General features: G+C 33.2%; 1 protein-coding gene across 1 annotated transcript; it reads right to left on the minus strand.

Moving 5' to 3' along the window:
• Positions 1 to 6631: 6631 nt before the first annotated feature.
• Positions 6632 to 7597, minus strand: Or8u10 (olfactory receptor family 8 subfamily U member 10). The gene is given in 1 exon segment (NM_001000303.1): positions 6632 to 7597. A coding segment is annotated over 1 exon segment (966 nt).
• Positions 7598 to 12951: the final 5354 nt, after the last annotated feature.

Raw genomic sequence — 12951 nt, forward strand, 5'->3', positions numbered from 1 at the left:
GTTTTCCTTCCCTCCACTCTACCCAATCTTATCCTCTCCGCCAGAACTACTGTTCCTCCACACATGAGGGTTTTTGCCTAGTTTTATTCCATTTTCTTATACAGATGTTCTTGTAGCTGTGTTTTCTGCTTAATATTGAGCCTCCCATATCTATCTTATTAGGAAAATGATAAATATTCATATTTTGTTGGATGAATAATATTTATTGCTTCATATGTAGCACTATGATGTATTCATCCATTTATTGACACAGTTTTCATGTTTCTTACCCTTTGATATTGTGAAAAGAACTGAAATAATAAGCGCATTGATGTTATTGTCTTTGGGTCAGTAATCAGCTGCAGGATTTCTGGGTCATATAGTAGTTCCATAATTCATTTTAATTTTTTTAGGAAGGAAAGAGTTTATTCAGATTATAACAAAAAGTTCCAGTCAAACACTGGGGGAAGTAAAAGCAGAAAATAAGGTTTGAGGACAGGTCTGTTGCTGCTCTAGAGTATTTATTACTATAACCAAAAAACTCATTTCACATCCAATAGTGTTGCTTTCTCATTGGCAAGAATGTATCAGACACTTTGTTAAATAACTCAGAACCACCTGAGTATGAATGATGACACCCACGTATACCTGGCCTTTCTTTATCAATTAACTGTTAACACACACACACACACACACATGCACACGCACACACACACACACACACACACACACACACGCACACGCACACGCACACGCACACACACACACAAACAAACCCACACTGCCCATAGGATTATCTGGTGTTGACAATCATTCAATTGAGTTTCTCTTCATTCCTAAATTGTGCACAATTGACAGTTAAAGTTAACCAGAAAACATAGTATCATCTGAGTTAAGACTATTCATTTACTCTCTTAGCTTTTACTTTATTGGAATTGAGCTTTTCATATGTATTTTATCTTTTTCAAAGTAAAATTAATATTTATTTAGTAAAGTCAGCCCAGTACAGCTAACTGCTTTAAGAGGTGACAATTCAGTGTAATGGGAATGTTCTTCTTTTGGACAATGTGTCTCCAAAGCCGTAATGTCCCTTAAGTGATTTATTCCTGCCCATACCATTTTTTCCTGTATTTTACTGAATGAGCTCCGGGACAGTCAATGGTATATAAAAGCTAATTTTCCAGATAATTCTGTAGAAACTGTTCCATCAGGGCTTACTTTAAGTCATCCCGAGAAGACATCATTGACAGATATTGAACTTTAAAAGTGCTTCCTTTTTCCCTCTAGTCTCTTACTTCATGAATATCTGTGCTTGAAAATATATGTAGTATTTTAATTGTGTGGATTTATTATAAAATTTAACCTTGGTTCTTGAAGAAAGCATGTCCTATTATTAAAAAATATTGATATCCAATGGGCAAATATAAATAGATTAATGGATTCAGCTGTTTAAAACTTTGTACAATGGGGTAAAAGACCAATAAATTTATTCCCATTAAGGATTTTATGTTCAGTACAACCAGATCCCAGTATATTGTGATCTCAATGGAATATAATTTATGAATGGTGAAATCTAGACTATTCACAATTGCTTCTCTCCGTAGAATATCTGCAGTTCTCAAAACATGTTTGCATCCTCTAACTCAAGAAATTTAGTTCCAGCAGTAACCTTGTACATTTTGCAGAATACATGGTAAATTTGGTACACCCAAGGTTATGTCAAGTCCCCCTTGTTAAAGGTCAGAGCATAAGTGATTTCAATAGGCAATTGTGAGATTAGAAAAATGAGAGACTAAGTGTATTGCTGAAGATCACAGCATTGACAGGCTAAGACCCTGACTTCAGTAGAGCTCAAGGGCAGGACTGCTTGTACCAGCTTTACTTTTGTTTGTTGTCTTCAAAGAGAATGTGTGTTATTTTATAAGGTATTCTCCTGCTAACCTTGTTAGTAAAGGGCTATAATTCATTTTAAAAGAACCCCTCTGTGGTTTTCATAGAGTCCCTACCAAATTACTTTTCTGCTAAAAATATATAATGGTTTCTGTGATCTATAGAGAGAAAGAGAGAAAAGAAAGTTGTTCATAATAGTCAAAGAAGTAGTCAGAAAGAATAAATAATTCGTAGTATTGCACTGCATAGTAAAATGACTATAGTCAATAATAATTATGCTATGAAATATCTTGAAGATTATTTTGAATTTTTCAACTCAGAAAATGGGCAGATGTTCCAGATGACAGTATGCTAATGTGTGCAGTTTTAATGAATACAAATTTCAGGCATATATCAAAACATTAAAATAAACTTTACTTTGTACAGTTTTTGAAAGTCATAATAAAATAATAAATCAGAAAAAATATGTTGGCAGAGAATTTTTCTAACATTTTTTACTTAGATTGGGGTTTGACTAAGTACCGATAATAGGCTAAAACTGGCCCACTGCTGCCTTATGATTTCATGAAACCTGGGCACTAATATAAATATTTAAATGGTTGGAAAGGAACTTAATATTTTATACCCCATGGGAATAAATGGCAAAATTTGCATTTTAATAATCAAAAGGCTTTTAAAATTTTAGATCACAAAACACATAGTTCCATGTGATAAAATGTCACAAATCTCTAAAATTTAAATTTAATTATGACATGTATTTTAAAATAATATGAAATTAATTAAACCCATATAATTTTCAAAGATGAATGCCTATTTAACAGTAAGACAAATACTGCATTTATTTAATGTATGGACTCTAGTTTCTAGTTTCCTGATTTTTGTGTTTTACTTAAGGACTTGGCACATGTGCAAACTAAGAAACTAGAAAGAGGCCTCATTTAGAGACCTGTATAATGCAAGAGAGGTAAAGTGAAAATAGAAAGGGGACATGTGGGAGCAGGTAAGCTGTTGAGCAGGCATACAGATCAAGTAAGTTAAGAAGTAGCATGAAGGAAGAATGAATAAAAATCAAGCATATATGAAAAAAAACTTAAATCTACTGTGTTGAAGCACAAATCAAATAAAATTGGGCAAGACAATAGAACACTCGAGATATGAAAGCATGAGGTCATTATTTAGACTGTTTTTAAAGGTTTATGTAGAATGGAGGCAGGGAGATTAGGAGGTAGCAAGCAAGCAGTGAGTTGAACAAAACTAACTCTATATGGACAAAACTATGAAGACCTACTAGTTTCTAAACTAATTAAAAGTATGACTTCCAAAATGGAGTTTGTACAGTTACCCCATGGACAATGTTGCATCTAGAAGGAATGAAATACTAAATTCTCAGAGTTATGAGTTTTCTCATTATGTGTTTAATGAGGTTTTGAGTTACTTTCCCTTGACTACTCTCAAACTCAGTTCAACTCAGACTATTGGCAGCCACAGGGTTGGCCACTTGGTTTTAAGATATTCTATTATATATCTATTCTATGGTACTATCGTCATCTTTTTTCAAGACTTAAAAGGACATTTAGAAATCACTACTTTACTTAAGTAATTGCGACAGAATCTTCAACTTTGCTTGAGATAGTTAAAAGAAAGCAATACAGTCTCCAGAAACAGATTTACGCAGTGAAAATGACTTGTCAAGAGATATGTTAACTGGTTCAATGTGTGTTTTCTATAATGATATACCTAAAGGGACTAGGTAGATAGACGAAAAGACTATAGAATATATATATATATATATATATATATATACATATATATATATATGTGTGTGTGTGTATGTTTATTCTATTGTATATATAATAGATAGATAATGGTGATAGATATATAGATAGATATATGATAGAATCCATATATATGGATCATATGACTCTGGTAGCAGATATATCCCAAATATGTTAATTTCAAGAAAGAACATATGTATTGATACAGGATGGTATTATTACATATGAGTTGAAAAGCCTGTGAACTCAAATATCTAATTGTATTACTCCAGCCTCAGTCTGAAGACTTGAAAATTGAGGCTGATGAAGATGGGCTAGCATATAGTCCTGAGTCAAAACGCTTGGAAACCAAGATCTGAAATATAGAATAAATTTAATTCAGCAACATGGATGTTTTGGCAAGAGATAACATACAAAGACCTTCTAAATCTATGTGATTGGTCTAGAATGTAGACAGGCTCTGGATTACACTATGATATTGATGGAATACATACACAACCTTAGTGCACACCTTTAATCCCAAACAATGTAGGCAAATTTACCTGGTAGAAGGAACTTGACATGTTTAAAAGTGACTTATAATTGAAAGACAAGCAAAGTGATGAATCAGAGAAAGATTTAACAGGAAGAATTAAAAATAGAGTATGTCCAACTCTCGTGAGAACAAACAAGAAAAAGTCTACTTATAAGCAGGCAGAGAGAAAGGAAGATTTTTTTTAACCAGGATAGTTTTACAGACAGGTTGCAGAAAAGAAAAAGCTAGACACAGATAATGACAGAATGAGCCAGAGAATGAGAAGGAGCCAGAGATTAGAACAAATTCATAGTTAGTTTGTGACCAAGCAAAACAATTCAGTCAGAAGCCAGAGAAACCAGTTTGAATCAGGCAACTTGGTTGGAAGTTTCACCCAGAACATTTGAGTAGAACTTGAGTTCAGAAAAAAAACAAGCAAGGGTGAGCTTATTGAACAGTAGCCCTTGAAGATAACAATTCCATCAGAAACATACAAGTTACTTTTGCAATGATATTTAAAAGAGAAGGAAAACTGATACCTCAGATCAAAGAATCAAGAAAAAAATCAACATTTTATACATTATTTGTTCTTGATTTGTCTTCAACAAGTCAGGTTATGCCTGTAGACATTAATGGGGGTTATTTTTCTCACTATAAATGCTAACTCCTTCATGAAATATCCTCGTGGACACATCTAGAAATAATGTCAGATATGTAGGCATTGCATAGTTCACTTGGTACATAAAATTAACTGCTACATAAAGTAATTTCAGAAATGAACAACTATTGTGGTTGTTAGAGGTACAGTGCAAAGTAATGGAAAGCATATCTGCTATAGATAAGCAAGAGTTACATAGAATCTGGAGATATCTAAGGGCTTGAAGAAATACCTTAGTGGTTAAGAGCACTTAGTTCTTTTACATAGGGCTGAGTTAGAGACTCAGCCATAAATGATTGGTCATGGAATTTGTCACCATCTTTCTTCTAGCCTCAAACATACTAGATATGCACATGATACTCATATACACACAGGCAAACCACTCATTTGCATAAAGCAAAATAAGTAAATTTTAAATGGGTTTCCTAGAAGACCACATTTTTGCTTCATCTATTATCTTTTAAATGTGATAAACAGGAAAGTAGAAAGCCAAAACATAATTTTTCCACGTGTATAGGAGATGCAAATTAATGACATCAGAGCTACATATACAGTATATAATAATGTATTAAAATCTTAACATAATGACATTTGAAAAAATCTCATTGGTCTCTCTGTCTCTGTCTCTCTGTTTCTCTCTCTCTCTCTCTCTCTCTCTCTCTCTGTGTGTGTGTGTGTGTGTGTGTGTGTGTGTGTTCATGTTTGTGTTCATGTGGGGTAAAGGTGAACCTGTTCCATGACATTTATGTGAATGTCAAAGTACTCTGGTGCTGTGTATTACCTTCTACTGAAGGGTTAAAATTTCTAAAAGTTAGTCATGAACAAAGTCTGGCTATGCCTGAAAGTGAACAAAGTCTGGCTATGCCTGAAAGAATTTGAGATAGGGCCCCAAGGACACCGGCCATCTGGAGCTACCCCCTTCCCTTCCTTTCCCTTCCTTCACTCCCTAATATGAGTCATCCCTCTGCTGAGCGAGATAAGCCACCTTTCCCATATTGCTGAGATGCTAGATTACACGAATGCTTTGTTAATGCAATTCCGTGCCAAAAAGTAACTGTGCACCCTTTGTATTAGCCAATTATATGTATCCACATGAAACCCCTGGTTTTCCCTATATAAGCTCCTGCCTAGAGAGGCTCGGGGCTCGACTCAATCTCCTGTGTGGGATACATGTCAGCCCGAGATCTCGTTAATAAAACTGCCTCTTGCTGTTACATCAAGACCGGCTACTCGTGTTTCCTGGGGGGTACCCCAACCCGTGACTGGAGCGAGAGTCTCCCCAAGTTTGGGGGGTCTTTCACTACCTTGTTTGAGACAAAATTTCTTATTGTTAATCACCATTTATACCATATTAGTTGGATAATGAGCGTTTGGGATTTTTTGATCTCAGAACCACCATTATACACTAGCAATACTGGGATTCAAGTCAGAAAATCAGGCTCTTAGGGAGTGATTTATTCACTAAATCAACTCCTAGAACTAAGTTTATTTATAATCTATCTATCTATCTATCTATCTATCTATCTATCTATCTATCATCTATCTACACACCCTATCCATTCATGCATCCATGCATCCATCCTTCATCTGTCTATCTATCTATCTATCTATCTATCTATCTATCTATCTATCTATCTATCTATCTATTATCTATCTATCTATAAATATCATCTATCTATATCTATCATCTATTTTTCTACTGATCTTTCATTGTGCTTGTCTTGGTAGAGAGCTTTATCATGTAAATAGTGAATGAAAGCACTGCTCTCATCAAAAGTATGATAAAAATTAATTTATCTCAAAGTTTTAAAAAAGTCAGAAAATTCCTTTCTTGAGGTGCATTAGAGGCAACAAGTAGCAGTTTTCAAGAGCTTTCCTCAGAGCACTCTTTACCTCCTGGTTCCTTAAACTGTAGATCATAGGATTGAGCATGGGTATAACAATCGTGTAGAATACTGAGGCCATTTTGTCTGTGTCAAGGGAATGGCTTGATTTTGGCTGCAGATACATGAAAATAAGTGTCCCATAGAAGATAGTCACAGCAGTTAGATGAGAAGCACATGTTGAGAAGGCTTTGTACCTTCCTTCAGTGGACCGGATTCTCAAGATAGCAGCCACAATGTACAAATAAGAAATCAGGACAGTGGTCAAAGAACTGATCATGTTGAATCCAGCAAAGATGAATATTAGAATCTCCTTGAGGCTGGTGTCTGAGCAGGCAAGAGCCATCAAAGGAACATCATCACAATAAAAATGATTGATTATATTGGGACCACAGTAAATCAATTTGAAAGTAACTACTGTATGGAGCATAGCAACAGCAAAGCTGTAAAAATAAGGGCCTACTACAAGTCGTAGGCATACCTTCTGGGACATGATAACCATGTACAGAAGAGGATTACAAATAGCTACATAGCGGTCATAAGCCATTACTGCAAGAGGAAACATCTCTGAAATTAAAAAGTTCAGAAAGAAACCAAGTTGGGTTGCACAGGCATAGAAAGATATAGACCTTTTATTACGGAGGAGAATCTCAAGGAACTTGGGGGCTACCGAAGAGGAATAACAAAGGTCTACAAATGCCAGATTACTTAGGAAAAAGTACATGGGTGTATGAAGTCTTGAATCCATCCTGATTAGTGAAATCATTCCTACATTTCCAAATAAAGTCAGACTGTAGACCACTAGAATGAGCATAAAGAGAATGATTTCTACTTCTCTGTGGACTGCAAACCCCAAGAGAATGAATTCTGTCACGCCAGTGGAATTCCTTTCAGCCATTTCATCAAGTCTTAGCTGCAAAGTAAAAATGAAGATAAGACTAACACAAATTTTGGTGAAGCAAAGACATGGAAATCAAATACAACTCTTATGTGTTCTGGTTTATAGTTGATGTTAGTCAATGTAGTAGCCAAGCAAGTACATAAAAAATGTAACTTTACCAGTGACTTCTAATTTTCTAAAGCAAGCAATTAATATTAAATATTAGAAACAGAAAGAAACCTATTGGGCTATGGTTTTGCTCAATGGTTGATGATTTGCATAGCATACAGTATGAAAACAGAAAAAATACTATCCTCTGAGCATATATATGTATATGTACATATATACAGGTATATATTCATATATACGTGTATATGTAGTTATGTCTCTCTATTATCTATCATCTATGTTTTTGTCTGCTTACTTATCTATCCATTCATCTATTCATCTATCTATGCAAACATAAATTTTCTCTCAATCATCTAATTTGTAATTGGTAGAACCAAAGCCAATTTTGAGAGAATGTTGTTAGAATGAAGCTTGTGAACTCACCTGGTATTTAAAAAAAATGTTAGTAATTCGGATTCATATTTCAGGTATCAAATGGAAGAGACAAATCAGACAAAATGAATACTGATCCACTTTCTGATGTGGGAATGTAGAGACTGCACTACCAATTTCAGTCCTCTGTCACAAATCTCTCTTTAAATTCTGTGAAGAAAACAATCTGGATTTTGTTGGCACAGGCTAGTGTCCTTTTAATGTTTACCAAGATAAGATTTATTTTCCTTCCTGATGTGTCCATTGTAAAAGGAAACATTATAAAACACATGAAATCTCTTCCAATTACAAATGATGTTTAAATTTCACATCTTGAAGAGACTTTTCTTATTTTTGTGTATTGCCTCCATCCACAAGTCTGTAGTTGACTAATACTTTCTTTTAATTCATTCTGATTTCTTCCTAGAATATAAACAACTCTCAGTCAAACAAATATTCTTTCTTGCACAAGAACTGCCTTTTTTATTAATCATTTTTTCTCTACCATTTTCAATAATCAAGAAAGAGTTGGGAATACTTACCTTGTGGATAGGATTATTGACATGTTATGTTTGTGAGCATCAGCTTTGTGTAATTTCAGCACAGTTGGACAAGTTCATGGACTTCTTAGTAGAAAAATTAATGGAGGACATGGAGAAGAGTTCTATTGCAAACTGTCAGCAGACTATCTCTTCTTACCTGATTATGGAATAAATCTCAGCCTAATTGCTGCAATTCTCTATAAGTCTTTTTTCTAATTTACACGAGAGAGGAACATTTATATATATATATTACTGGGATTTTTTTACTTATTATTAATTCCTAGTATTCTTTGCACAGTAGTCTCCAAGGTCACTGCCTCTCCGGTGTCTTACTGACATTTGGAAACTCTAAGGAGAAAATGACTGGCCTCTGAAGGCAAAGGTATCATGAGAATATTTGAATCAGAATCATCTCACTACCACAGAGTACCAAGATTTGCTCATGTATGTCAACTATAGTCCCTGCAAATAGTACAAGACCAGGCTGGAATAAGTGGTCAACCACGGAAGAGCACATCCCCATGCAATGTAGTAATTTTGTATTTTTCCTTTGTCTTTTATTTTGTTTCCAGCTTACTTGGAAGGTTTCCAAACAGAGTCATTACTTTTCTTAGCTACTAACTTTGTGCTTTTCATCTATGAATTAGAAATTTCTAAGTAGAAAATTTACCTTATCTTTTTAAGTATAAAAGTCATAATTATTTACACTATGCCTAACTATTTTAAAATACTTATCCTAAGCGTATTGTTTGAGAACTTCATGTATTATCATTATATTTATATCATTTCTACCCATCTAATCCATTCCACGCTCTTTCATCTGCGTCTCAAACACATAGCCTATTCATTTTTTCTATTACAAAGCAAGCCATCTACTCCTTCTAACTACTTTATAAATTACATATGACTTGGTTTTTGCTATTATTTATTTTGACTTTTAAAACAGTGCTAAGTACTACATGAGATTTTCTTTTAGACTTTAGATTGAGTAATTATACCAAATTCCCTAAGACAGAAAGAAAAATTAATTTTCCATACTCTATGGTGTATGAAAAGACCCCAGTTACACATATTAAATAAAATAATTTTTTTATGAATTCCTTGATTTCAATTTTTTTCAACTTGTTAATTGCCACAGTGTTCCTGTTTTCTCAATTCTGTTGTCAGTTGCTGTTCAATGATCTTAGGAGTAAATTTTGAAGACCCAGAGCCTAAAGTAGTTTTATCATCACCCCTTTGCTTTATAGATAGCATCTTGTTTTTAATCACTAATTAAAATTATGATACTTAAATTCTTTTTATGGTACTTATTATATTTTTATTATTTAAAAGAATTTTAAAATTCAACTGCATTTTGGTTAACATTCTTTCCCTCCCCCAAGTCTTTACAGATCCTCTCCCCATCAATGTGTAATCAATCATATAAAGGTACACGGAAAACTGTGGAGTGTATTATACATTGGTCAGCTACTCCTGAACATGAGGACTGTCCTGGAGTGTTGATAGACTCAGTTTCACTCTATTGGAGAAAATCGGCCTTCCTATCCCAGCAGGTATAAATGCCACATCCTACCTAGTACCTAGGTTTCCATTAATTCATGCATGCATGAATTCATTCATTTTAAAAATATAACAAAATAAACCTCAGAACACTTATGCCTAAGTGGGATTTCTCTATCAAATTTCTCCATCAGACCTCAGGGAACCCTGTAGAAGAGGAAGCAGAAACAGTGTAAGAGCCAGAGGAATGGACACCAGGTAACTGCAAATATCAAATATTGTCCAATGCCCTTGAGACACAGAAGGGATTATATATATATATATTATGATTTTAAGTAGTATATTATGGTGGATGAGTGTGATATAAATGCAGAGTCAACATGTTTTCCAAAACTATACTCTCTTACAAAAGAGTCCATGAATATATGAAAAGTTGTATAATAGGAATCTGATTTAAAATGGAAATTATCATTATTTTATTGAAATTACACATAAGGGAAGATTAAAAAATAAGTAAATACTATCTAATACTAGTCTAGTATAGACAGTATTAAATACTATTAATAAAATATTCTCTAATACTAGTATAGATAATATTTAATTATTTATATATAGATATTTATAAATAATTAAAAACTATTGAATATTAGTATAAACCTAGTTAATTTCTCTATTTTCTGCATGAGTCCATTACTAGAGCTTTTATTCACCATTTCAAACTATATTGTTAAGATTATTATAGAATTAACATATTTTACCACAATATAAACTATTTTCTTATGTATTCTTGAAAAGTATAGTGAAATTATTTATATTTTATAATGCATATATTTTATAAACTATACACATACATTATATATCTACATACATTTATATCTGTACACATACATTTAGAATATATATTTTAAAAGAAAAGCCACTAATCATTTGACTTTAATTGCATTACATTTTCTATTTAGTTTGGAGGTAGAATTGACCTTTCTGAAATATTAAAAAATAACCTTTTTTATGAAATTAAAATTTCCTATATTGAATTTAATCAAGTAATTACATTTCATAGTAATTTTCTAGGAAGGTGATTGTAGCTTCCAGCAATTGTGTCAGAAGGCAAGTTGAAATGAGGAACTTGTTTTTTTTCTTTTCCTGGAGCTGAGGACCGAACCCAGAGCCTTGCGCTTACTATGCAAGCACTCTACCACTGAGCGAAATCCCCAACCCCTATAGTAATTTTCTAAATCTTTTCTTTTTATGTTTATAAGATATATTTATGAGAGTATGTACATGTTTTATGTATTGTACATTATATGTGAGAGTATGAGCCTGTGTGTACATTTGTGTATAACGCCCAGAAGTTGATATCCAGTGTCTTCATTGATTATTCTCATTATTTATTGAAACAGAGTCTCTCTAAACTCTCATGTCATGCTCTAGGTACCAGCTGTCTCTGCCTACTCAGTTCTGAAATTATAGTGCCACCATGTCTACTCGTGGTTTAGATGAGTGTTGGGAATTTGAACTTAAATTCTCATGCTGTGTGGCAATCACTTCACTCACTTAGACTTTATCTAGAACCTGCTCTTTTTTTTCTGTGTTATAGTCAGTAGGATTTTGGAACTGACTGTGATGTATGATTAAAACATTAACCATAGGTACATTTATTTGTATATATGAATATTTGTAACCGATCTCACTAATACCATATCATTATTTATACATTTTCCATAGGTCCTTCCTGTACAATCTTCAGAAATAATAGCAGTCTCTCATCTTGCTAATACTTTAGACTTTCATCTTTTTACGTTCATGTTTTGCAAGTTTCCTGTGTTTTCTATGTCTCCCATTATCTGTCAATCTACCAAAGATACCTACACAAGATATTATGAAGGAAGTAATGACGACAAAAGAAATTTCTTTTTCTATTTCACTTACTTATATGATAATAGAATGTTATTCAAATTATATAAGCTGTATTATATTGTTTTTGCTAATTGTTGCTTTCCAAATTCTCAATTTATTTTTATTTTTAATAAATACTCAATACTTACATTTAAAGAAAGACTTTCTGTTTTATATTTTAAGACATATTTTATTTGTATGTATGTGTATGTGTGCATACTTGTGCAGGGATCTAGAAAGGCCAGAAGTGAGTGTTCCATCTCCTGGAGCTTAGTTTCATTAACACCCTCCATCCACTATGTAAATGCTATAAACCAAATTCAGATTTGTTGTAAAAGCAGTAAATGCTGAGCCTTTCTTTCTTTCTTTCCTTCTTTATTTTTCTTTCCTTCTTTCTCTCTTTCTCTCTTTCTTTCTTCCTTCCTTTCTTTCTTTCTTTCTTTCCTTCTTTCTTTTCCTTAATATATTGACTCAAACTAATAGCCCGAAGTTCTGAAAAGCTCGTTAGAATAATCTTTATAAGTTAATATTATAATGCAAATAGACACATAATATTGACAAAAAATAAAACGTTCACTAATTCTATCACGTTATGTACGTAATGTTCATTTTCTCTGTGGCCACAACTTTTCTTTTAGTAACTTCTAAGCCTTATAGAACATGGAATCACAATTTCTAACTTGAACTTCTGCTACAGTATACACAGCAAGGTAGTACTCTTTTTGAGGTCTATTTATGAATTGGGCCAATGAACAAAAACAATTCCTGACTTACGTTTCTCTAATGACAAGCTGTGAGTTCCTTCTCAGTACTGCATTTAGAAATTTGAATAGTAATAAAATTAGAAAGCAATATGATATTTTTTCTCTTAACTAAACACTGGCAAATGATGTC

This window comes from Rattus norvegicus, chromosome 3 (genome assembly GCF_021556685.1).
Source record: "Rattus norvegicus strain SHRSP/BbbUtx chromosome 3, alternate assembly SHRSP_T2T, whole genome shotgun sequence".
Classification (NCBI taxonomy): domain Eukaryota; kingdom Metazoa; phylum Chordata; class Mammalia; order Rodentia; family Muridae; genus Rattus; species Rattus norvegicus.